Raw genomic sequence first — 23232 nt, 5'->3', positions numbered from 1 at the left:
TTAGTACTGTAAACTACATGGCTACATAGTTAGTACTGTAAACTACATGGCTACATAGTTAGTACTGTAAACTACATGGCTACATAGTTAGAACTGTAAACTACATGGCTACGTAGTTAGAACTGTAAACTAGATGGCTTCGTAGTTAGAACTGTAAACTACATGGCTACATAGTTAGTACTGTAAACTACATGGCTACATAGTTAGTACTGTAAACTACATGGCTACATAGTTAGTACTGTAAACTACATGGCTACATAGTTAGAACTGTAAACTACATGGCTACGTAGTTAGAACTGTAAACTACATGGCTACGTAGTTAGAACTGTAAACTACATGGCTACGTAGTTAGAACTGTAAACTACATGGCTACGTAGTTAGAACTGTAAACTAGATGGCTTCGTAGTTAGAACTGTAAACTACATGGCTACGTAGTTAGAACTGTAAACTACATGGCTACGTAGTTAGAACTGTAAACTACATGGCTACATAGTTAGAACTGTAAACTACATGGCTACATAGTTAGAACTGTAAACTAGATGGCTACATAGTTAGAGCTGTAAACTACATGGCTACATAGTTAGAACTGTAAACTACATGGCTACATAGTTAGAACTGTAAACTACATGGCTACATAGTTAGAACTGTAAACTACATGGCTACCTAGTTAGAACTGTAAACTACATGGCTACATAGTTAGAACTGTAAACTACATAGCTTCCTAGTTAGAGCTGTAAACTACATGGCTACATAGTTAGTACTGTAAACTACATGGCTACATAGTTAGTACTGTAAACTACATGGCTACATAGTTAGAACTGTAAACTACATGGCTACATAGTTAGAACTGTAAACTATATGGCTACACAGTTAGAACTGTAAACTACATGGCTACATAGTTAGAACTGTAAACTACATGGCTTCATAGTTAGAACTCTAAACTAGATGGCTACATAGTTAGACCTGTAAACTACATGGCTACACAGTTAGAACTGTAAACTACATGGCTACATAAATATGCTTGTGTTTAGGACAGGAGGTTTCCCTGCCTGCCTCTCCAGGAGTCTTTAATCCTTCAGATTAACCAGCCTGACTCTACAGGACTTGGCTAGAGTTGGGATAACCTTGTACACAAGACCAGGAAGTAGATTACTTGGGAACTGGAAAATGAAGACTAAGAAGGGCCAGATTCATAGTGCTATATATGGTTCTTAAAAGGGCATCAGCTGGCGTATACCTCCTATCCTCACATGATGGACTAGTCAAATACAAGATCAAGTAGTCAAGTACAGATGAAGTTGTTGCGAACCTGATCCTGTGCATCAGCTAGCTATAGCTGGCTCATGATGTATTGCTTGTTTTCCTTTTATTTTGAAGCGCTGTGAGATAGTAGGAACTGGATCCTATTCTTGACCAGTACAACGTCACCGTGTGAGCATACTATTATTTAGCCTTATTTTTAATTGACCGTAAAATGTGTTAGTCATAGTAGGTGGGGTTTATTAGCTTGCTTGCCACACAGTTTGTGGTTTAATGACCTATTGGCTGACCTGAGTGACCCCGCTACCAGTATCTGTCCCTAATACTCAGAAGTCTTCAACTAGGATCCAGGATCAAGTAGTATCTAGAATTTATTTATTTGAGGCAGTGTCCATAGTCACAATCCTGAAAGGCTTTGCATTTGGGGAGACAGTACGGACACTGAGCAGATACCAGCACTAATCAACAATCAACTTTTGAGCTCTAAACGGATTCTCATATCCGTAGAAAACGGTGTGTAGGCGAGATGAGCACATATCCTGTCTCTGGGCCTGACCTGTTCTCAGTTGTATATCTACTGTCCCTGGAAGTCTGAAAGGACCTTCCTCAGACTGTTCATGAATGTTAAACAGCCCTGGAAGTCTGAAAGGACCTTCCTCAAACTGTTCATAAATGTTTAACAGTCCGCGAAGTCTGAAAGGACCTTCCTCAGACTGTTCATGAATGTTTAACAGCCCTGGAAGTCTGAAAGGACCTTCCTCAGACTGTTCATGAATGTTTAACAGCCCTGGAAGTCTGAAAGGACCTTCCTCAGACTGTTCATGAATGTTTAACAGCCCTGGAAGTCTGAAAGGACCTTCCTCAAACTGTGACGCTCCTATAATGTGAAACTCCTCCACTGTAATCTCTCCTCTCACTATGAACATGTTGCTCTGCTATGCTTTAGCTCCTCTGCAGTTTTACAGCAACACGTTTGCTAGAGCTGACAAGAAGAGAGCATTAAACAAGAACACACTATACACTTCTTATTCTATATAATTGTAGACTTGTTCTAATTAATCAATCAATCAAATGTATTTTATAGAGATCTTTTTCTTTACATCAGCAGTTGTCACAAAGTGCTTTACAGAGACCCTTTGCGGCCTTTTACACCAGGTCAGCAGCTGTCACATTGTTCCAAAATACGGTTAGGATGCTGATGAGAGAGAAAGTCTATCAATAGCTGATGACTTCAACATGTACGATGTTGACGATGAAGATTAGGAGAATGAGGATGGAAGTCTCTGCTAATAGATTACTAAACCCCTCCAGGCTTTCTCATCATCCTTCACATGGTGTTTGATGTGATGTTGTACTTGTTTTGTTATTTGACTTTAGTTTTAGATGAACTACACTAACCTCTGCTGGTGACTGGGTTACAGGAGCCCTGGAGGTGGCGAGGAGGAGCCCGTTTGCCTGCTGGTTCAGTTCTATGCTGTACTGCTTCGGAGGAGGAATTCTCTCTGGCCTCATGATGGCTGAGGCCCCCATAGCACCTCTGTCCAACAGCATCAACGTCCTCATGGCCTCAGTCATCTGGTGAGTGGAGAGGAGAGAGAGGGGGAGGGAGGGAGAGAGAGAGGGAGGGGCAGAAGGAGGGGGAGAGAGGAAGACTGGGAGAGAAAGAGGCTGGGGTCCCTATAGCCCTTCTGTCCAACAGCATCACCGTCCTCATGGCCTCTCATCTGGTGAGAGGAGGAGGGAGGGAGGGAGGGAAAGAGGGAGAGAGGGAGAGGGAGAGGGAGAGGGAGAGAGAGAGAGAGAGAGGAGGGAGGGGGGAAGAAGAGAGAGATAGTTCACAAGCCTCCCGGGTGGCGCAGTGGTCTAGGGCACTGCATCGCAGTGCTAGCTGCGCCACCAGAGTCTCTGGGTTCGCGCTCTGTCGCAGCCGGCCGCAACCGGGAGGTCTGTGGGGCGACGCACAATTGGCATAGCGTCGTCCAGGTTAGGGAGGGTTTGGCCGGTAGGGATATCCTTGTTTCAGTATGTAAAATGTAATAAAATGTATGCACTCTACTGTAAGTCGCTCTGGATAAGAGCGTCTGCTAAATGACTAAAATGTAAATGTGAATGTAAGATAACATATGGTAAAGACATTTGACCAGTAGAATACTGTCTGTGGACCGTGAAAACCACTGTACCGTAGATTCTCTGAGGCTCAGTGGTGGAAAAAGTACATTATTTCTGTAGTAAAGTAAAAGTTGAAAAATATATAAATATTAAAGTATAGATACCCCCAAAAAACGACATAAATAGTACTTTTTATGGCAAGTCAGTTAAGAACAAATTTTTATTACAATGACGGCGTAGGAACAGTGGTTTAACTGCCTTGTTCAGGGGCAGAACGACAGATTTTTACCTTGTCAGCTCGGGGATTCGATCTAACAACTTTTCAGTTACTGGCCCAACGCTCTAACCACTAGGCTACCTGCCACTCTGACACCAGTGATGAGGCTCCCACATTCCAGATACAATATAACACAGCAGTAAACAGCTGATAGAGAAATGCTATTTTTGGAAAAATAATTGGGGGACGGGGGGATGTATCAGAGAAACTGGTGTGTGACTGAAAAATAGAGGATCCATTAAGTTCCTTGATTAAAAAACATCCACCATGCTTCCTCTTCAATACCATAGTGTTTTAGTGCCCTCTGCTGGGCTGAAAGCCAACATGTATTTCAAATCAAATCAAATGCAATTGGTCACACACATTTAGCAGATGTTAGTGTAGAAGAATGGAATTAAGAAATATATAAATATTAGGATGACCAATATACACACACACATACAAATATATACATATATATATATATATATATATATATATATAAAACTAAACTAAACTATATATATTTTGACCGGTAGTGTATACTAAATATTCTACCCACATACTGTCCATAATGCCTATACCTGTCTATACATCCCATCATATATATATATATATATATATATATATATATATATATATATATATATATATATATATATATATATATATATATATATATATATATATATATATATATATATATATATATATATATATATATGATGGGATGTATAGACAGGTATAGGCATTATGGACAGTATGTGGGTAGAATATTTAGTATACACTACCGGTCAAAAGTTTTAGAACACCTACTCATTAAAGGGTTTTTCTTTATTTTACTATTGTCTACATTGTAGAATAATAGTGAATACATCAAAACTATGAAATTACACATGTAATCATATAATAAACAAAGTGTTAAACAAATCAAAGTATATTTTATATTTGAGATTCTTCAAATAGCCACCGTTTGCCTTTGACAGCTTTGCACACTCTTGGCATTCTCTCAACCAGCTTCATGAGGTAGTCACCTGGAATGTATTTCAATTAACATGTGTGCCTTCTTAAAAGTTAATTTGTGTAATTTCTTTCTTTCTTAATGCGTTTCAGCCAATCAGTTGTGTTGTGACAAGGTAGGGGTGGTATACAGAAGATTGCCCTATTTGGTAAAAGACCAAGTCCATATTATGGCAAGAACAGCTCAAATAAGCAAAGAGAAACGACAGTCCATCATTACTTTAAGACATGAAGGTCAGTCAATACGGAAAATGTAAAGAACTTTGAAAGTTTCTTCAAGTGCAGTCGCAAAAACCATCAAGCACTATGATTAAACTGGCTCTCATGAGGACCGCCACATGAATGAATGACCCAGAGTTACCTCTGCTGCAGAGGATACGTTCATTAGAGTTACCAGCCTCAGAAATTGCAGCCCAGATAAATGCTTCACTGAGTTCAAGTAATAGACACATCTCAACATCAACTGTTCAGAGGAGACTGTGTGAATCAGGCCTTCATGGTCGAATTGCTGCAAAGAAGCAACGACTTGAGGACACTAATAAGAAGAAGAGACTTGCTTTGGCCAAGAAACATGAGCATTGGACATTAGACCAGTGGTAATATGTCCTTTGGTCTGGAGTCCAAATTTTAGATTTTTGGTTCCAACCGCCGTATCTTTGTGAGACGCGGTGCAGGTGAACGGATGATCTCTGCATGTGTATTTCACACCGTAAAGCATGGAGGAGATGGTGTTATGGTGTGGTGGTGCTTTGCTGGTGAAACTGTCTGTGATTTATTTAGAATTCAAGGCACATTTAACCAGCATGGCTACCACAGAATTTTGCAGCGATACGCCATCCCATCTGGTTTGGGCTTAGTGGGACTATCATTTGTTTTTCAACAGGACAATGACCCAACACACCTCCAGGCTGTGTAAGGGCAATTTTACCAAGAAGGAGAGTGATGGAGTGCTGCATCAGATGACCTGGCCTCCACAATCCCCCAGCCTCAACCCAATTGAGATGGTTTGGGATGAGTCAGACCGCAGAGTGAAGGAAAAGCAGCCAACAAGTGCTCAACATATGTAGGAACTCCTTCAAGACTGTTGGAAAAGCATTCCAGGTGAAGCTGGTTGAGAGAATGCCAAGAGTGTGCAAAGCTGTCATCAAGGCAAATGGTGGTTATTTGAAGAATCTCAAATATAAAATATATTTAAACTTAGTTTATGTAAACTTCTGACCCACTGGAATTGTGATACATTGAATTATAAGTGAAATAATCTGTCTATAAACAATTGTTGAAAAAATTATTTGTGTCATGCACAAAGTATATGTCCTGACCAACTTGCCAAAACTATAATTTGTTAACAAGAAATGTGTGGAGTGGTTGAAAAACGAGTTTTAATGACTACAACCTAAGTGTATGTAAACTTCTGACTTCAACTGTACCTCTACTGGTATACCGTCAAGCCCTGGTTTTTTTCCAGACTGAAAAGATTTTATTGCCTCAAAGTTCCTCGTCTGTAAGTTGGCCTTCACACCAGTCTTTCTGTAAATGTGTTAATTTTACATTATTATTATTATTAGGAAAGAAATCCTTACGGTTAACATCATTCAGTGGAAATGGAGGAGACTGAAAAGAAAACATATGCTTAAAATATTTTGCTTCCTCTTTCAAAATATAATTTGGTGAATCATGGATAACTCCATCATTTGTAACGAGTTTCTGTAAATTATTTTTGGTAGAATTTATGTGTTGAAGATTCAAGGAAAATGTTGTGCATTTTTTCCCATTTTCCATCCAATTCACTTTATTTTTGGTATACATTACACTTGATCGTTCTTGAATAAGTACCTGGATTTCTTTTAGTTTTTCCTCTAACCTATTTTGTGCCTCTATAGTACAGTTTCCATTACCATCTACCTGCTCTGTTGCTTCCTCTATTTCCTTTATTAGTCTCATCTCTTTTGACCTAAACTGCCTTTGTTTTAATGAGGAGTTTTGAATGGCTTCTAAAAGTACATTTGAAAGTGTCCCTATGTTGTACAAAAAAAAGGGAATTATGAATTACTTTGTCTTAGTTAAGAACAAATTGTCATCCAATAGGCTTTGATTAAATGTCCAATATACCCGTCCACGTGGAAATTCTGTAAGAGTTATATGGAAGCCAATTAGATAATGGTCCGATTCATTTCGGTCTCCTATTAATACGTTTTTTAACTTTTGATGCCAGAAAGAACGAGACTAGGAAGTAATCAAGACGGCTATCTTGATGAAGCCTCCTCCATGTATATCTCACTAGGTCAGGGTTTTTCAACCTCCATATATCCACTCGTTCTAATCCATGATCTTTGTGATCTCCTTATGTGCTTGAGGGTGATAGTTTGTAGAATGATTTCCTTTACGAATCATTGAGGTACTTAAAACAGTATTATAATCTCCCGCCATAATAATAGATTATTTCGTTGCTTGTGATAGATTATTATATATATTTTTGAAAAAGTGTGGATCATCATTATTTGGCCCATTATAGATTAATTAGCCAGATCTTTTTTTTGGTCCAATAGCATATTTAAAACAATCCATCTTCCTTGCGGATCTGTTTGCACAATCGGATCAACATTTGTATTAATTAGTATAATCACCCCTTTGAGTTTCTTTGACCATGACAAAAATATATTTCCTTTTTCCACCCAATCTCATCTATATTTGTAAAATGAGTTTCCTGTAAACAATAGATATTATATTCTTTATTTTTTAGCCATGTAAAAATGGATCTTCTTTTTTTATGATCTGCTAAGCCAATACTTATTTCCCCACTTACCATAATGATACCCAAGTTTTAATTATACTTACCACAACCAATGTTTGTAAACTTACCATTAAAAAGCGGCATGATAATTAAGTGTCCATATAGCTGTACCATAATAATTTTCACTGTTAATAAGCATACTGTAGATGCAACTTTGTAAACCTCCAATTGTCCTAATATTCCACCCACTAAAACCTCCCAACATATCTAGGTCTGTTGTCACTAAGACCATCACACCATCACCCTGACTTATGACGCACCTCTGCGTCCTAAGGCAAACCCTTGGCCGCCAATTTGCGTTGGCCAGAGGGAAATATGGGCAGTCTCATGATAACATAATTGTCTATGAGAATGCCTAAGAGAACTAACCAAATAACATTAAAAAATAGTAACAAAAAATAAAAACAATAATAGATAATATTAATATAAATAATAACAGCACAATCTTATACATGCCTGCTCAAATGTGAAAGTCCTAGCAAGGCTATAAGCATGTCAGCCCAGCCTGCTCACTTCATTGGATGCAATTGTTCGTAAAATATTTTAAATATATGAAAAAAATAAGAGAAAATAATCTTAATATATCACAAGACCAGAGTCCCCTTTTTAAAATGTCCATTACATGCAAGACATATTTCATGTAGTCCTCATCATATCCTGTTGTATTCTGACAACAAAAAGGAAAAAGGAACATAGATTCAAACGGCCGCTAATGACTGCAAGTAAAAATGTGTCTTAGGCATCACATTATATGCTGTTGTATTGTGCCATGGCTGTGCCAGAGCCGACTGCAAGCCAACCCCGGGGTCTCCCTTATGGGAAGGCATACTCAAGTTCAACACAATCGTTTCCGACACAGCCACGGCACAACAGCCAAGAACACATGCAGTACTGACAATCCAGAGCGAGTAAACCTGTACAACCCTCTCTCCACCCTACACATGATGTTTTTTATTCCAGGGTCGTTGCTCTGTCACCTCTATCCACATTTTGGGGTTTTGGTAGGTTTTAATAGCCACGGTGGGAACAACATCACCTATACACTTCCTGATAAACTCAGTCACTGTGTCCGTGTATACGTCAATGTTATTCTCAGAGGCAACCCGGAACATATCCCAGTACGCGTGATCAAAACTATCTTGAAGCATGCATTCCGATTGGTCAGACCAACGTTGAACAGACCTTAGCACGGATACTTCCTGTTTTGAGTTTCTGCCAGTATTTTTTTATAGAGTAGCTTACTGACTGTTGAACTAGATTGTTTGTTTATTTTGTCTCAATCCAATATTTAATTTAGATATGGATATTTAAGAACCTGTCAGGTTCTGGTTACCTTTTGCATTATACTGTATAAGTATAATGGAAGAGTAGCTTCTGCCTTGAGAGCAGATAATGGGGATCCCTAATAAAATACAACTAAGTAGTAGCCATATTAGGGATATTTTGATCAGTGGAGGCTGGTGGGTGGAGCTATTTGAGGACGGGCTCAATGTAATGGCTGGAATGGAATTAATGGAATGGAGTCAAACACGTGGCATCCATTTGTTTGATGTGTTTGAAACCATTCCATTCTAGCCATTACAATAAGCCTGTCCTCCTATAGCTCCTCACACCAACCACCTCTGATTTCGATAGCACCCACATTGGATGATTGTGACTATGAGCTAGTGTGACAGAATATACAAATAAGCGGGTAAATGACCACACAGAGGAATGGACAATAAGCCAATTATTCAGCCATTAGCCATGCTCCAGCCTGAGAAGATGAATAACTGTATCATATCAACACACAAGCTCAAGCCAGGCAATGCACATCTTAAAAAACCCAAAACAGAATAATTCGTGTTTGCTTTTTTTTTTAATAAAAAAGAAATGCTGCACACATTGTAAATCTGTCAACTGTGCAGTATTTCTCAGGCATTGAAGGATTGGTTTCTTCTCCAGTGGGACGTGAATATTGTATTTATTCAGCTTACTACTTCCTGACTGTATATTCTTGCCCGGCGACCACCGCCCGGCGACCAAGGGGGTCACATCACATGTTAGAAAACGCTTTTCACATGTCTTGTCTTATCATCAGGGGAATGATAATGGCAAGGGGAAGTCATCAACATTTTCAAATAAATAGATACAGTAGATATTATTTCATTATTTTTACCTCACATTATATACTGAACAAAAATATAAACGCAACATGCAACAATTTCAAAGATTTTACAGAGTTACAGTTCATATAAGGAAATCAGTCAATATAAATACATGAATTAGGCCCTAATCTATGGATTTCACATGACTGGGCAGGGGTCCCGCAGGTGAAGAAGCCGGATGTGGAGGTCCTGGGCTGGCGTGGTAGAGAAATGAACATTCAATTCTCTGGCAACAGCTCTGGTGGACATTCCTGCAGTCAGCATGCCAATCGCACGCTCCCTCAACTTGACATCTGTGGTGTTGTGGGACAAAACTGCACATTTAAAAGTGCCCTTTTATTGTCCCCAGCAGACGGTGCACCGGTGTAATGATCATGCTGTTTAATCAGCTTCTTGATATGCCATATCTGTCAGGTGGATTGATTATATTGGAAAAGGAGAAGTGCTCACTAACAGGTAGTCTAGTGGTTAGAGCGTTGGGCCAGTAACAGAAAGGTTGCTAGATCGAATCCCCGAGCTGCCAAGACAAAAATCTGTCGTTCTGCCCCTGAACAAGGCAGTTAACCCGCTGTTTCTAGCCTGTCATTGTAAATAAGAATTTGTTCATAACTGACTTGCCTAGTAAAATAAATACATTTGCGAGAAATAAGCTTTTTGACTGGTAGCTCGGCGATTCGATCTAGCATCCTTTCGGTTACTGGCCCAACGCTCTAACCACTAGGCTACCTGTTAGTGAGCACTTCTCTTTTGACTGGTAGTCTATTGACTGGTAGTCTATTGACTGGTAGCCTGTTGACTGGTAGCCTGTTGACTGGTAGCCTGTTGACTGGTAGCCTGTTGACTGGTTGACTGGTAGTCTATTGACTGGTAGTCTATTGACTGGTAGCCTATTGACTGGTAGCCTGTTGACTGGTAGTCTATTGACTGGTAGCCTATTGACTGGTAGCCTATTGACTGGTAGCCTGTTGACTGGTAGCCTGTTGACTGGTAGCCTGTTGACTGGTAGCCTGTTGACTGGTAGCCTATTGACTGGTAGCCTGTTGACTGGTCGCCTGTTGACTGGTCGCCTGTTGACTGGTAGCCTGTTGACTGGTAGCCTGTTGACTGGTAGCCTGTTGACTGGTAGCCTGTTGACTGGTAGTCTATTGACTGGTAGCCTGTTGACTGGTAGACTATTGACTGGTAGCCTATTGACTGGTAGTCTGTTGACTGGTAGCCTGTTGACTGGTAGCCTGTTGACTGGTAGCCTACTGACTGGTAGCCTACTGACTGGTAGCCTTTTGACTGGTAGCTTATTGACTGGTAGCCTACTGACTGGTAGCCTACTGACTGGTAGCCTACTGACTAGTAGCCTGTTGACTGGTAGCCTATTGACTGGTAGCCTATTGACTGGTAGCCTATTGACTGGTAGTCTATTGACTGGTAGCCTGTTGACTGGTAGCCTGTTGACTGTTAGCCTATTGACTGGTAGCCTATTGACTGGTAGCCTATTGACTGGTAGCCTATTGACTGGTAGTCTATTGACTGGTAGCCTATTGACTGGTAGCCTGTTGACTGGTAGCCTGTTGACTGGTAGCCTATTGACTGGTAGCCTATTGACTGGTAGCCTATTGACTGGTAGCCTATTGACTGGTAGTCTATTGACTGGTAGCCTATTGACTGGTAGCCTGTTGACTGGTAGCCTATTGACTGGTAGCCTATTGACTGGTAGCCTATTGACTGGTAGCCTGTTGACTGGTAGTCTATTCGCGGGTGATTTTGTTCAAAGCCTATGCCAGATACTCCAGTGAGTGTAATTTGCTTAACATTAGGTGTTGAGAAATATCATTAGAATGAATGTGATTAAAAATTATTTTATTCTGTTGTTTATAGCGATATTCATAAAAACATTGGGGGGGAAATTAAGTCTATGTGTCTATGTTCTAGGTACCTGGTGTTCTACTGCCCCCAGGACATGGTGTATGCCTGTACTGCCCTCTTCCCTGTGCGTCTGGTGCTGACGGGCATGAAGGAGGTGACCCGCACATGGAAAGTCCTGGGGGGCGTGGCTGAGGCACACAGCAAGTACAAGGATGGACTGCTGGTGATGATCGCTATAGGATGGGCTAAAGGTAGGAATATTGCTGTTTTAGTATATACTGTACATATATATATATACACAGACAAAGTCTCTCTTCATGGTATAGTATAATTTGTTTTTATGTTAAGTACCTTTGTTTATTGTATACTGACAAGTACACGACATGGCCAAAAGTATGTGGACACCCCTTCAAGTTATTGGATTAGGCTATTTCAGCCACACCCGTTGCAGACAGGTGAATAAAATCGAGCACACAGTCATGGAATCTTTATAGACAAAAAATGGCAGTAGAATGGATTTACTGACGAGCTCAGTGACTTTCAATGTGGCACCGTCATAGGATGCCACCTTTCCAACAAGTCAGTTCGTCAAATTTATGCCCTGCTAGATCTGCCCCAGTCAACTGTAAGCGCTGTTATTGTGAAGTGGAAACGTCTAGGAGCAACAACGGCTCAGCCTTGAAGTGGTAGGCCACACAAGATCCCAGAATGAGACCACAGAGTGCTATTCGCGTAGCGAATAAAAATTGTCCGTCTTTGGTTGCATCACTCACTAGATGCCAAACTGCCTCTGGAAGCAACGTCAACACAAGAACTGTTCATCGGGAGCTTCATGAAATGGGTTTCCATGGCCGAGCAGCTGCACACAAGCCTAAGTTCACCATGCGCAATGCCAAGTGTCGGCTGGAGTGGTGTAACGCTCGCTGCCATTGGACTCTGGAGCAGTGGAAGCGTGTTCTCTGGAGTGATGATGACGCTTCACCATCTGGCAGTCTGACGAACAATTCTGGGTTTGGCGGATGCACAACCTGCCGGAATGCATAGTGTCAACTGTAAAGTTTGGTGGGGAAGAATAATGGTCTGGGGCTTGTTTTCATGGTTCGAGCTAGGCCCCTTAGTTCCAGTGAAGGGAAATCTTAACACTACAGCATACGATGACATTCTAGACAATTCTGTGCTTCCAACTTTGCTTCCAACAGTTTGGGGAATGCCCTTTCCTGTTTCAGTATAATAATTCCCCGGTGCACAAAGCGAGGTCCATACAGAAATGGTTTATCAAGATCGGTGTGAAGAACTTGACTGGCCTGCACAGAGCCCTGACCTCAACCCCACGAACACCTTTGGGATGAATTGTAACGCCGACTGCGAGCCAGACCTAATTGCCCAACATGATTTTGGAATGAAATGTTCGACAAGCAGGTGTCCATATACTTTTGTGTATGTGTTGTGAATGCAATACACACAACCAATCAGATTAAGGGCTTGTAAGTAAGCATTTCACTGTAAGGTCTACCTACACCTGTTGTTGCGCAGGTGACAAATACAATTTGATTTGAATCTGTCAACCTCTGGCCACCATGCGCTATGCTATGGAACCACTCAGTGGTGTAGTTCAGAGTAAAGACAAGTAAATACAGTTTACCCACCTTTTGCAGGAAAATGCATTGAAAGTATAGGGAGCGTTACCTCTTTCAGTGCGACCGACGGTCAGATTTTACCCACCTATTTTTTTATTTACCACTACATCACTGGTAGCACTGTGTGTGTACTGCTCACTGACAAGCATGTGGAAGATATGGCCAGATCTAGTACACACACAGATACATAAACTCTCTCTCACACATTCAATATAAATTGGTTATAAATCAATTTGGGGGGGGGCCCTGTTGGTAATCATTCATAAGACAAGTTTCAGGAATGTAATGGATATTAAACACATTACTATTGTGGTTATTAGTCCTGACCTTTTGGTCCGTACGAATGCTTCTAAATAACATGAGGTTGCGTTGACACTAATTGTGATCCTGAAGATTATAGTTTCGCTGTTCAGCTCTGTGCTTTGAATAACAAGCAGCCCAGCAGTCCTTACACATCACAAAGAAATAGAGCTTTCTGATTTGACTTTGTTGAGGTGTTATTAGACCTTAAGACTTTTCAGCTACTAGCCTGCTCGCAGATCTTTTTGTGCTTTATAGCATACTCCTTTTTATGCCAAACAGACCATAGGAGCCAGACAGCACAAACGAGTCTATAAAGATGTTATACCAGTCCAGGACAATGACGCAGGGTCGTATCTCTTTCTCTTCAGGTGCTGGAGGAGGTCTGATCAGTAATTTTGAACAGCTGGTCAGAGGAGTCTGGAAGCCAGAAACCAATGAGCTTCTCAAGATGACCTAGTAAGTCACCTCCTCTCCCAGAGCTTGTACTGTAGGATCAGTTAGTAATTCCTCTGCTCTCCTTGGGCATGAACTATAGGATCAGTTAGTATGTCCCCTCCTCTGAGGCCTCGTACTGTAGGATCAGTTAGTATGTCCCCTCCTCTGAGGCCTCGTACTGTAGGATCAGTTAGTATGTCCTCTCCTCTGAGGCCTCGTACTGTAGGATCAGTTAGTATGTCCCCTCCTCTGAGGCCTCGTACTGTAGGATCAGTTAGAATGTCCCCTCCTCTGAGGCCTCGTACTGTAGGATCAGTTAGAATGTCCCCACCTCTGAGGCCTCGTACTGTAGGATCAGTTAGTATGTCCCCTCCTCTGAGGCCTCGTACTGTAGGATCAGTTAGTATGTCCCCACCTCTGAGGCCTCGTACTGTAGGATCAGTTAGAATGTCCCCACCTCTGAGGCCTCGTACTGTAGGATCAGTTAGTATGTCCCCTCCTCTGAGGCCTCGTACTGTAGGATCAGTTAGAAGGAGGATAAAATGTGTTCAGTGTCTGTGTTAGCCTGGTCCCACATCTATTTGTGTTGTTTATAGCTAACTCCTATGTTTGGCATGACAATGACAAGCAACGCGCATGACCCGCCCTCCTGAGGATCTTTTACTCCTGCGACTCTTTCATACTTTTGTCGTTTTCCCCCCGTTAACGTTACGACCACGTAAAGGTTTGTAATGACCTGTCAAACACATCACAGTAATGGCTGAAATGGACTCAATGGAATACATTGTCTTTCCGTTGCCTCTATAAGAACGATAAAGCTTAGTCGGGATTTAACGCATCGTCTCAAAACTTACATGAGAAGAAAGATAACTTTATTTTTATGGGTGTTATTTTTTGTGGATTTGAAAAAAGTAATAATTTAATACAGTTGAAATGATTACCAATGAAATTCCTCGAAATGAAAGCTACTTCCCGAAAATGAACATTCAGATTGTAGTGATGATATGTCTGATCTCGCAAACATTGGAAAGTCTGTATACATGTAGATAGGTGTAATCTAGAGCCAAGCGTGTTGATTTGTAATCTGAGGGCATCCGGCTGTTGACACACCTTGTTGAATTATGCAGCAGAAAATGACAACAACAGTAATTCATGACGCAGTCTAGACAGCACAGGTGATTGCATGTAGGCCTAGGCCCCTAGATAGAGCAAGGTTTTGGTGGTTTCAGCCCCGCTCCACCCCTTTACGTTAATGTATTAATATATGCAAATACCCCGGTGTATTTATGCAAATGAGGCACGTATAATTTTGTTTATTTTAACACAAAATACCTTATAACATTACAAAATCTATATATGAGTGCAATCTAAGATTTAAAAAAATATATATATATTTTTTACAATAAATTGAATATCTGAATTCCAACAAATCCCTAGACTCATTTTTTGTTAGACGGTTCGGAGTATCTTCATCCATTGTCCAACTGTTGCGTTTATTACAGTTGTTTAAAAAAAACAATTGACAATTTTGATGACTGTCGCTACAATGACATGTCAAACTCATTCCATGGAGGGTCGAGTGTCTGCGGGTTTTCGCTCCACCCTTGTACTTGATTGATGAATTAAGGTCATGAATTACTAAGGAACCCCCCTTATCTGGTTGTTTAGGTCTTAACAAAAACCTGCAGACTCTCGGCCCCCCGGTGGATTGAGTTTACCTCTGATGTAGGCTTTAAAGCACAAACTGATCTGAGACCAGGCTAGATCTGTGTGATGTTGTACACAGAAACCTAATTATGTAATTGGAGATTCACTGAGTGACACATCAGTTACTGGCTTGCTGAGTATGTAGACGTTAACCTCTAAAACCGCTGTGATGAATGATAATGCATGTCTTTATTCTCATGAGAGAGAGAGGCCCTCCTTGTCCCCAACCAAGGAGGGCCTACTGCAACACCTAGATATTCTGTCAGACCTGGGCCTGACAGTAAATCTCAGTAAGACAAAAATAATCGGGTTCCAAAAAAGGTCCTGTTACCAGGACCACAATTTTTTTTTTTTTTTTTTTTTTTTCTCCTTTATTTAACCAGGTAGGCTAGTTGAGAACAAGTTCTCATTTGCAACTGCGACCTGGCCAAGATAAAGCATAGCAGTGTGAACAGACAACAACACAGAGTTACACAAATACAAATTCCATCGAGACACCGTTGCCTTAGAGCATACAAACAACTATAAATACCTTGGCCTAAACATCAGTGCCACAGGTAACATCCACAAAGCTGTGAATGATCTGAGAGACAAGGCAAGAAGGGCCTTCTATGCCATTCAAAGGAACATAAAATTCGACATACCAATTAGGATCTGGCAAAAAATACTTGAATCAGTTATAGAACCCATTGCCCTTCATGGTTTTGAGGTCTGGGGTCCGCTCACCAACCAAGAATTCACAAAATGGGATTAACACCAAATTGAGACTCTGCATGAAGAATTCGGCAAAAACATATCCTCTGTGTACAACATAAAACACCAAATAATGCATGCAGAGAAGAATTAGGCCGATATCCGCTAATTATCAAAATCCAGAAAAGAGACGTTTAAATCTACAACCACCTAAAAGGAAGCGATTCCCAAACCTTCCATAACAAAGCCATCACCTACAGAGAAATGAACCTGAAGAAGCATCTCCAATCCAAAGTTAAATCTAGAATCGGCTTCCTATTTTGCAACAAAGCCTCCTTCACTCATGCTGCCAAACATACCCTCGTAAAACTGACTATCCTACCGATCCTTGACTTCGGCGATGTCATTTACAAAATAGCCTCCAACACTCTACTCAGCAAATTGGATGCAGTCTATCACAGTGCCATCCGTTTTGTCACCAAAGCCCCATATACTGCCCACCACTGCGACCTGTATGCTTTCGTTGGCTGGTCCTCGCTACATATTTGCCACCAAACCCACCGGCTCCAGGTCATCTATAAGTCTTTGCTAGGTAAATATCTCAACTCACTGGTCTCCATAGCAAAACCCTCCCGTAGCACGCGCTCCATCAGGTATATTTCACTGGTCATCCCCAAAGCCAACACCTCCTTTGGCCGCCTTTCCTTCCAGTTCTCTGCTGCCAATGACTGGAACGAATGGCAAAAATCACTGGAGTTGGAGTCTTATATCTCCCTCACTAACTTTAAGCATCAGTTGTCAGAGCAGCCCATCTGTAATTAGCCCATCCAACCAACCAACTACCTACCTCATCCCCATATTTGTTTTTGTTTTTCTGCTCTTTTGTACACCAGTATTTCTACTTGCACATATATCACTCCAGTGTAAATTGCTAAATTGTAATTACTTCGCCACTATTGGCCTATTTATTGCCTTACCTCCTTATTTATTTTGCACACACTGTATACAGATTTTTCTAGTACGTTATTGACTGTATGTTTGTTTATCCCATGTGTAACTCTGATGTTTTTGTCGCACTGCTTTGCTTTATCTTGGCCAGGTCACAGTTGTAAATGAGAACTTGTTCTCAACTGACCTACCTGGTTAAATCAAGGTGAAACAAAATAAATTAAAATAGAGAGAGAGATCTGTTCATAGCCATAATGATGAAGTTACTAATCTGACTGACCTCTGACTTTGTGTGCAGCCCTACTAAGATCACCCTGATAGGAGCAGTGCTATTCGCCCTGCAGCAGACCCAGTACCTGGCCATCCAGAAGCACCACCTCATGTTGCTGTACACCGTCTTCACTGTTGTCAACAAAGTCAGTCACTAACCTGATCCTATCCCTAGCCTCAACCCTAACACTCACAGGGCAGGGCCTCTACAAAGACATAGGGCCAGTTTCCTGGACCCAGATCAAGCGTAGTCCCAGATCTGTTTGTGCTATATAGCCAACTCGTATGGTCATTGTGGCACAATCAGGTCTGGGATCAAGATAGATCAAGCCTACATCTGGACCAGAAAGCATGCTCAATGGAGAATCTCAACTACTTTTTAGTCCAGAAATGGCTTCGATCTTGATCTGGGAAACCTACCAATACATAATGTTTATGGCAATCAAAAACATTCTTTCTCCATGTTGACTATCTCACAACATCCAGTCCATGTTATTTGAAGGACCTATCTTTATACTTATATTTAGCTATGACTCAACTTTAGTCTTGTATTGCCTCTAGCAGAAGAATTTTGCATCATTTTCTTCTCGTTGCATCATTCCTCCTCAATCCTCTCACAATGAGTGATGTCTCCTGCTCTTGACATCTTATAAATCTAATCACAGGTTCTCAGAACTCTCCCAACTGTTAGATTAGAGTTCTCCTATCAACTCATTAAAGTTACATTTAATCTGATAAATCATATGATAAATCTTGTCTACTTCTTTATTAGTCATTCTGTAGTCATTTTCATCACTCCATCCTGTCTCTCCATCTCTTTAAATCCTTTCATCTATTAATTTCCCCCCCAGACAAGTATGATGCTGACCGGCTCCTCCTCTTCGCCCTTCGCTCCCATCGAGTCTGTTGTGCACCGCACGTTCTTTGCCGGGCCATCGCCATCCTTTACGTCTGAGACCAAGACCTCTGTTGTGAAGAAGGGCACCGGTGAGAGGTTGAACAGAGCAGCGGTTCCTGAGACCTCCAAGGCCCCAGGGTCCTCGTCCAAGACTGCAGCACACAACAGGGGAAAGGGCTCACCAAAGAAGGCCAACGTGCAGTCAGAGAGCACTGAGACAGAGAGCTGCAAGAAGAGTGACTAGAGTCCTTATACTGCATTGTACTGTATAGAAACAGAATCTACAGAACGGACAGTTGTTTAGCACACTGTAATTTGACTGGTAAAGCCATGGGTGCACTTAATGGGGCTGTCCATTCTAGAAATTATATTTATATTCTGTGCTGCCCTTCTTATCCTGGCTAGGACAATCTATTCTCTGTGTCCTGTGGCACTGTCGTCCTGTGATAGGTCCCAATTTGCTACCACACCTTTTTTTGTCCTAACCCTTTGATGTTTGTAGATCTGTAAGCTGGAAGCAATATGATAGAAGCTTCACCACTACACTGCTTATGTTCATTGTATACCTGTCCAGAACCTTCAGATCTTCAAACATGGAAGGGTTATGGGCGAGCGGGAGGAGTAGGGAGCAAATTGGGTCTGTCTGTCTCACTCTAGAATGAGAGCAAATAGAATATGTGCTGATTTTAATATATTATACAGTAACGTAGCTTTATAATCCTTTTCTAATTCTGTGATGATGCATCCTGTTTTCTACAGAGTTTTGGTGAAAAATACTGTCCATGGTGCTGATCAGCCACTTTTTATCTGTATATTAATAATAATATATTCTGTTTTATGTACCCGTACATTTCCTACTATGAAATGTTTTAAGAATTTACATGACAATTTATATAATTATTACTCAGGTCTTCTATTATATTTATGCTTAAGAAAATGCACTTGAATGCAGGAATTTCTAAATGGAATGCTTTTTGCGGCACTTTGCTGCAAACACTGCCTCTTTTGTGAATACTTTAAATTCTATTGAAAAGTAAATGTTCACATGCACTTTAATCTGACTTGTTGTCGTTCTTATCACAACTGAAATACAAAAACTTGGTCATTTGTAAACGTTTGTGTGATAAACCTTTTAGTTTTTAACCTTTTAGTTAATAACCTTTTAGTTAATACACTTTTAGTTAATAACCTTTTAGTTAATAACCTTTTAGTTAATACACTTGTAGTTAGTAACCTTTTAGTTAATAACCTTTTAGTTAATACACTTGTAGTTAATAACCTTTTAGTTTTTAACCTTTTAGTTAATAACCTTTTAGTTAATACACTTGTAGTTAATAACCTTTTAGTTAATACACTTGTAGTTAGTAACCTTTTAGTTAATAACCTTTTAGTTAATACACTTGTAGTTAATAACCTTTTAGTTTTTAACCTCTTAGTTAATAACCTTTTAGTTAATAACCTTTTAGGTAATAAACTTTTAGTTCATACAAGTAATGTATCTCCTGAGTGGAGCAGTGGTCTAAGGTACTGCATCTTAGTGCAAGAGGTGTCACTACAGTCCCTGGTTCAAATCCAGGCTGTATCACATCTGGTTGTGATTGAGAGTCCCATAGGGCGGCGCACAATTGGCCCAGCGTCGTTTGGCTTTGGCCGGGGTAGGCCGTCATTGTAAATAAGAATTTGTTCTTAACTGACTTGCCTAGTTAAATGAATCATATTTTCAGATACACAGCCTCCATGCTCTGTGGAGTCAGTTATGAATGTATTTGAAGTGTTCACATATTTCCTGAATGATATTCTGATCATTGGCAAGGTCCTATAGCTGTTGTTATTGTTAGCTGTGGTCATGTCCAGGGCAAGACATTTAACAAGGCAAAGGAAAGGTCAGATTTAGCTGAAGAAATACATCAATATCTCAGTCTGTTTTACCTTTAAATGGAAAAGAGGTGCAATTATTTTAATTATGTAATTTGTGCAATGTGCTGCCCTTATCTGTGTCTCTGTCTATGGCTTGTAATTGCCCTAATGTTGTCTTAATTGATTTGGAACAGAAACAAACGGGAGCTCACAGAGGTAACCTTTCTTCCTTTGAGATGAAAAAAGAGTGAAACATTGCATCATTGTAGCATCAGAATGTGATTGATACTTCATCCACTTTAAGCAGCGTAGGAAAATAAAATCCTGAAATCCCTTCAAATTCACGAGATTACCTTTAGAGAATTTGGAAAAGAGTCCCACAGGAATACAAATTAAGAACAGAGGTAGTGCTCAAAGACTAGAAGTAAATGAGTGTTGTAGCAGATATCTGTCCATCTGTAATGATCAAAGTCCACAGAAGTGCCACCACCTCCGCATGTTAATTAGAGTGCCATCTACCTCTTGTGTGTACTGAGTCTCAGGATGAACTCTGAGCCCTGGGAAGTTTAAAGTCACATTTACAGGCAGGGATTTTCATTCTCTCTCTGTCTCTCTCTGTCTCTCTCTCCACTATAGAATGATGCAGGTGAAGAACAGCTCTGCTCCCAGCCTAGCGACCCCCCCCCCCCCCCCCCCCCGGTACACAAAATCCATGGCTTGGCCCGATAGGCCTGGGCAGGGGTCCCAGAATCAGCCAAGGGCATGGCATGCTATGCATTGGGACTGTCTGATTGTCTCTCTGTGTCAAACGGAAAGGAGAGAGGAGATTAGGCTGGAATGGCGGCTCAGTTAAATAGAGGGTCTGTGTTCCAAATGGCACATGCTTTTGAGCATTGCCCAGAGGGCTCTGACTTTAACCAGTTTAATATCCATTAATAACCATGAACACTCTAAATGCTGGAAATTCCATTGAAGACAATATCACCTCCCATGATGACATCACATCCCAAACACCAGGCATACACAACAGCGCAGTTGCTTGACAAGTGGGCACGCTAGTTACCATACCAACAGAATGCTGGTTGCAGGGAGATTCTAATGTGTTTTAATCCCTCCCACCTGGACCGATTTGCTCTCTGATGTCAGTTGGAAATCCACACTGAATGATTCTCATTTAAATCCCAACTGTAACAGACAGTCAGCAGAGTGCATTCGCTGGAGCTCTGGTCAAAAGCAGTGCACTATTTAGGGAATAAAGTGCTTCAGATGCACCCTCAGACTGGAGAGGCACACTATCACCCCCACCACTAGTGTACTTGTTATTTCATCATCACGGTAGAAAGGGGTGCATGTACAGGTATCTTCCACCGGGGGGCATGGGGTGTCCCTTCTTGTCTGGCTGGAGGAGGAGAGGAGAGCATGCAGAGAGGCAGCTATTGGCCGGGACGGGTGGAGAGGACGGTGCTGGTGGGCTGGCCAGCTGGGGGCTCCTCTCCCTCAGAGGGAATGGTAGCTGTCCACAGCACAGCCACAGAGTGGCACGTCCCTAACAAAGGCGGGCAGAGTCCATCAAAACCAAACAAAGAGACCTCAGTCACACACACACGGCACGCAAACACACACACGTATGGAAGTGCACACACACGGACACACATGTCTGGACGTGCACACACGCGTACACACACACACTTCCCACCAACGACCAGCCGTGCAGCCAGACGCAGATAAAGACCCTGTGTACATCCTTCTCCACACACACCAATACCGAACACACACCAATACCGAACACACACCAATACCGAACACACACCAATACCTCACCCACACCAAAAATGTAAATAAAAATAAGAAGTTCCTCACACACACCAATACCTCACACACACTAATACCCACACCAATAACTCACCCACACCAATACCTCACACACACCAATACCTCACCCACACCAATACCTCACCCACACCAATAACTCACACACACCAATACCTCACCCACACCAATACCAAACACACACCAATACCTCACCCACACCAATACCTCACCCACACCAATACCAAACACACACCAATACCGAACACCTACCAACACCTAACACACACCAATACCTCACTCACACCAATACCGAACACACACCAATACCGAACACACACCAATACCGAACACACACCAATACCGAACACACCAATACCGAACACACACCAATACCGAACACACACCAATACCGAACACACACCAATACCGAACACACACCAATACCGAACACACACCAATACCGAACACACACCAATACCGAACACACCAATACCGAACACACACCAATACCGAACACACACCAATACCGAACACACACCAATACCGAACACACCAATACCGAACACACACCAATACCGAACACACACCAATACCGAACACACACCAATACCGAACACACCAATACCGAACACACACCAATACCGAACACACACCAATACCGAACACACACCAATACCGAACACACCAATACCGAACACACACCAATACCGAACACACACCAATACCGAACACACACCAATAACGAACACACCAATACCGAACACACACCAATACCGAACACACACCAATACCGAACACACCAATACCGAACACACACCAATACCGAACACACACCAATACCGAACACACACCAATACCTCACACACACCAATACCGAACACACACCAATACCGAACACACACCAATACCGAACACACACCAATACCGAACACACACCAATACCGAACACACCAATACCGAACACACACCAATACCGAACACACACCAATACCGAACACACACCAATACCGAACACACCAATACCGAACACACACCAATACCGAACACACACCAATACCGAACACACACCAATACCGAACACACCAATACCGAACACACACCAATACCGAACACACACCAATACCGAACACACACCAATAACGAACACACCAATACCGAACACACACCAATACCGAACACACACCAATACCGAACACACCAATACCGAACACACACCAATACCGAACACA

The 23232-nt window shown here is 41.5% G+C and overlaps 1 protein-coding gene across 1 annotated transcript in view; it reads left to right on the top strand.

The window, feature by feature from the left end:
• Positions 1 to 19390, top strand: part of LOC129810756 (trimeric intracellular cation channel type B-like) — a 28929-nt gene extending 9539 nt beyond the window's left edge. Inside the window, exons 2-6 of the mRNA XM_055861612.1 lie at positions 2682 to 2838; positions 11510 to 11694; positions 13752 to 13839; positions 17465 to 17582; positions 18288 to 19390. Of these exons, the coding sequence (XP_055717587.1) occupies positions 2682 to 2838; positions 11510 to 11694; positions 13752 to 13839; positions 17465 to 17582; positions 18288 to 18578 (839 nt within the window). The 3' untranslated portion in view covers positions 18579 to 19390. The remainder of the gene's footprint in view (positions 1 to 2681; positions 2839 to 11509; positions 11695 to 13751; positions 13840 to 17464; positions 17583 to 18287) is intronic.
• The last annotated feature ends 3842 nt before the right edge of the window (positions 19391 to 23232 follow it).

This window comes from Salvelinus fontinalis, chromosome 2 (genome assembly GCF_029448725.1).
Source record: "Salvelinus fontinalis isolate EN_2023a chromosome 2, ASM2944872v1, whole genome shotgun sequence".
NCBI classification, from domain to species: domain Eukaryota; kingdom Metazoa; phylum Chordata; class Actinopteri; order Salmoniformes; family Salmonidae; genus Salvelinus; species Salvelinus fontinalis.
The sequence above is the reverse complement of the archived record's forward strand: the minus strand, read 5'-3'. Positions and strand labels throughout refer to the sequence as shown.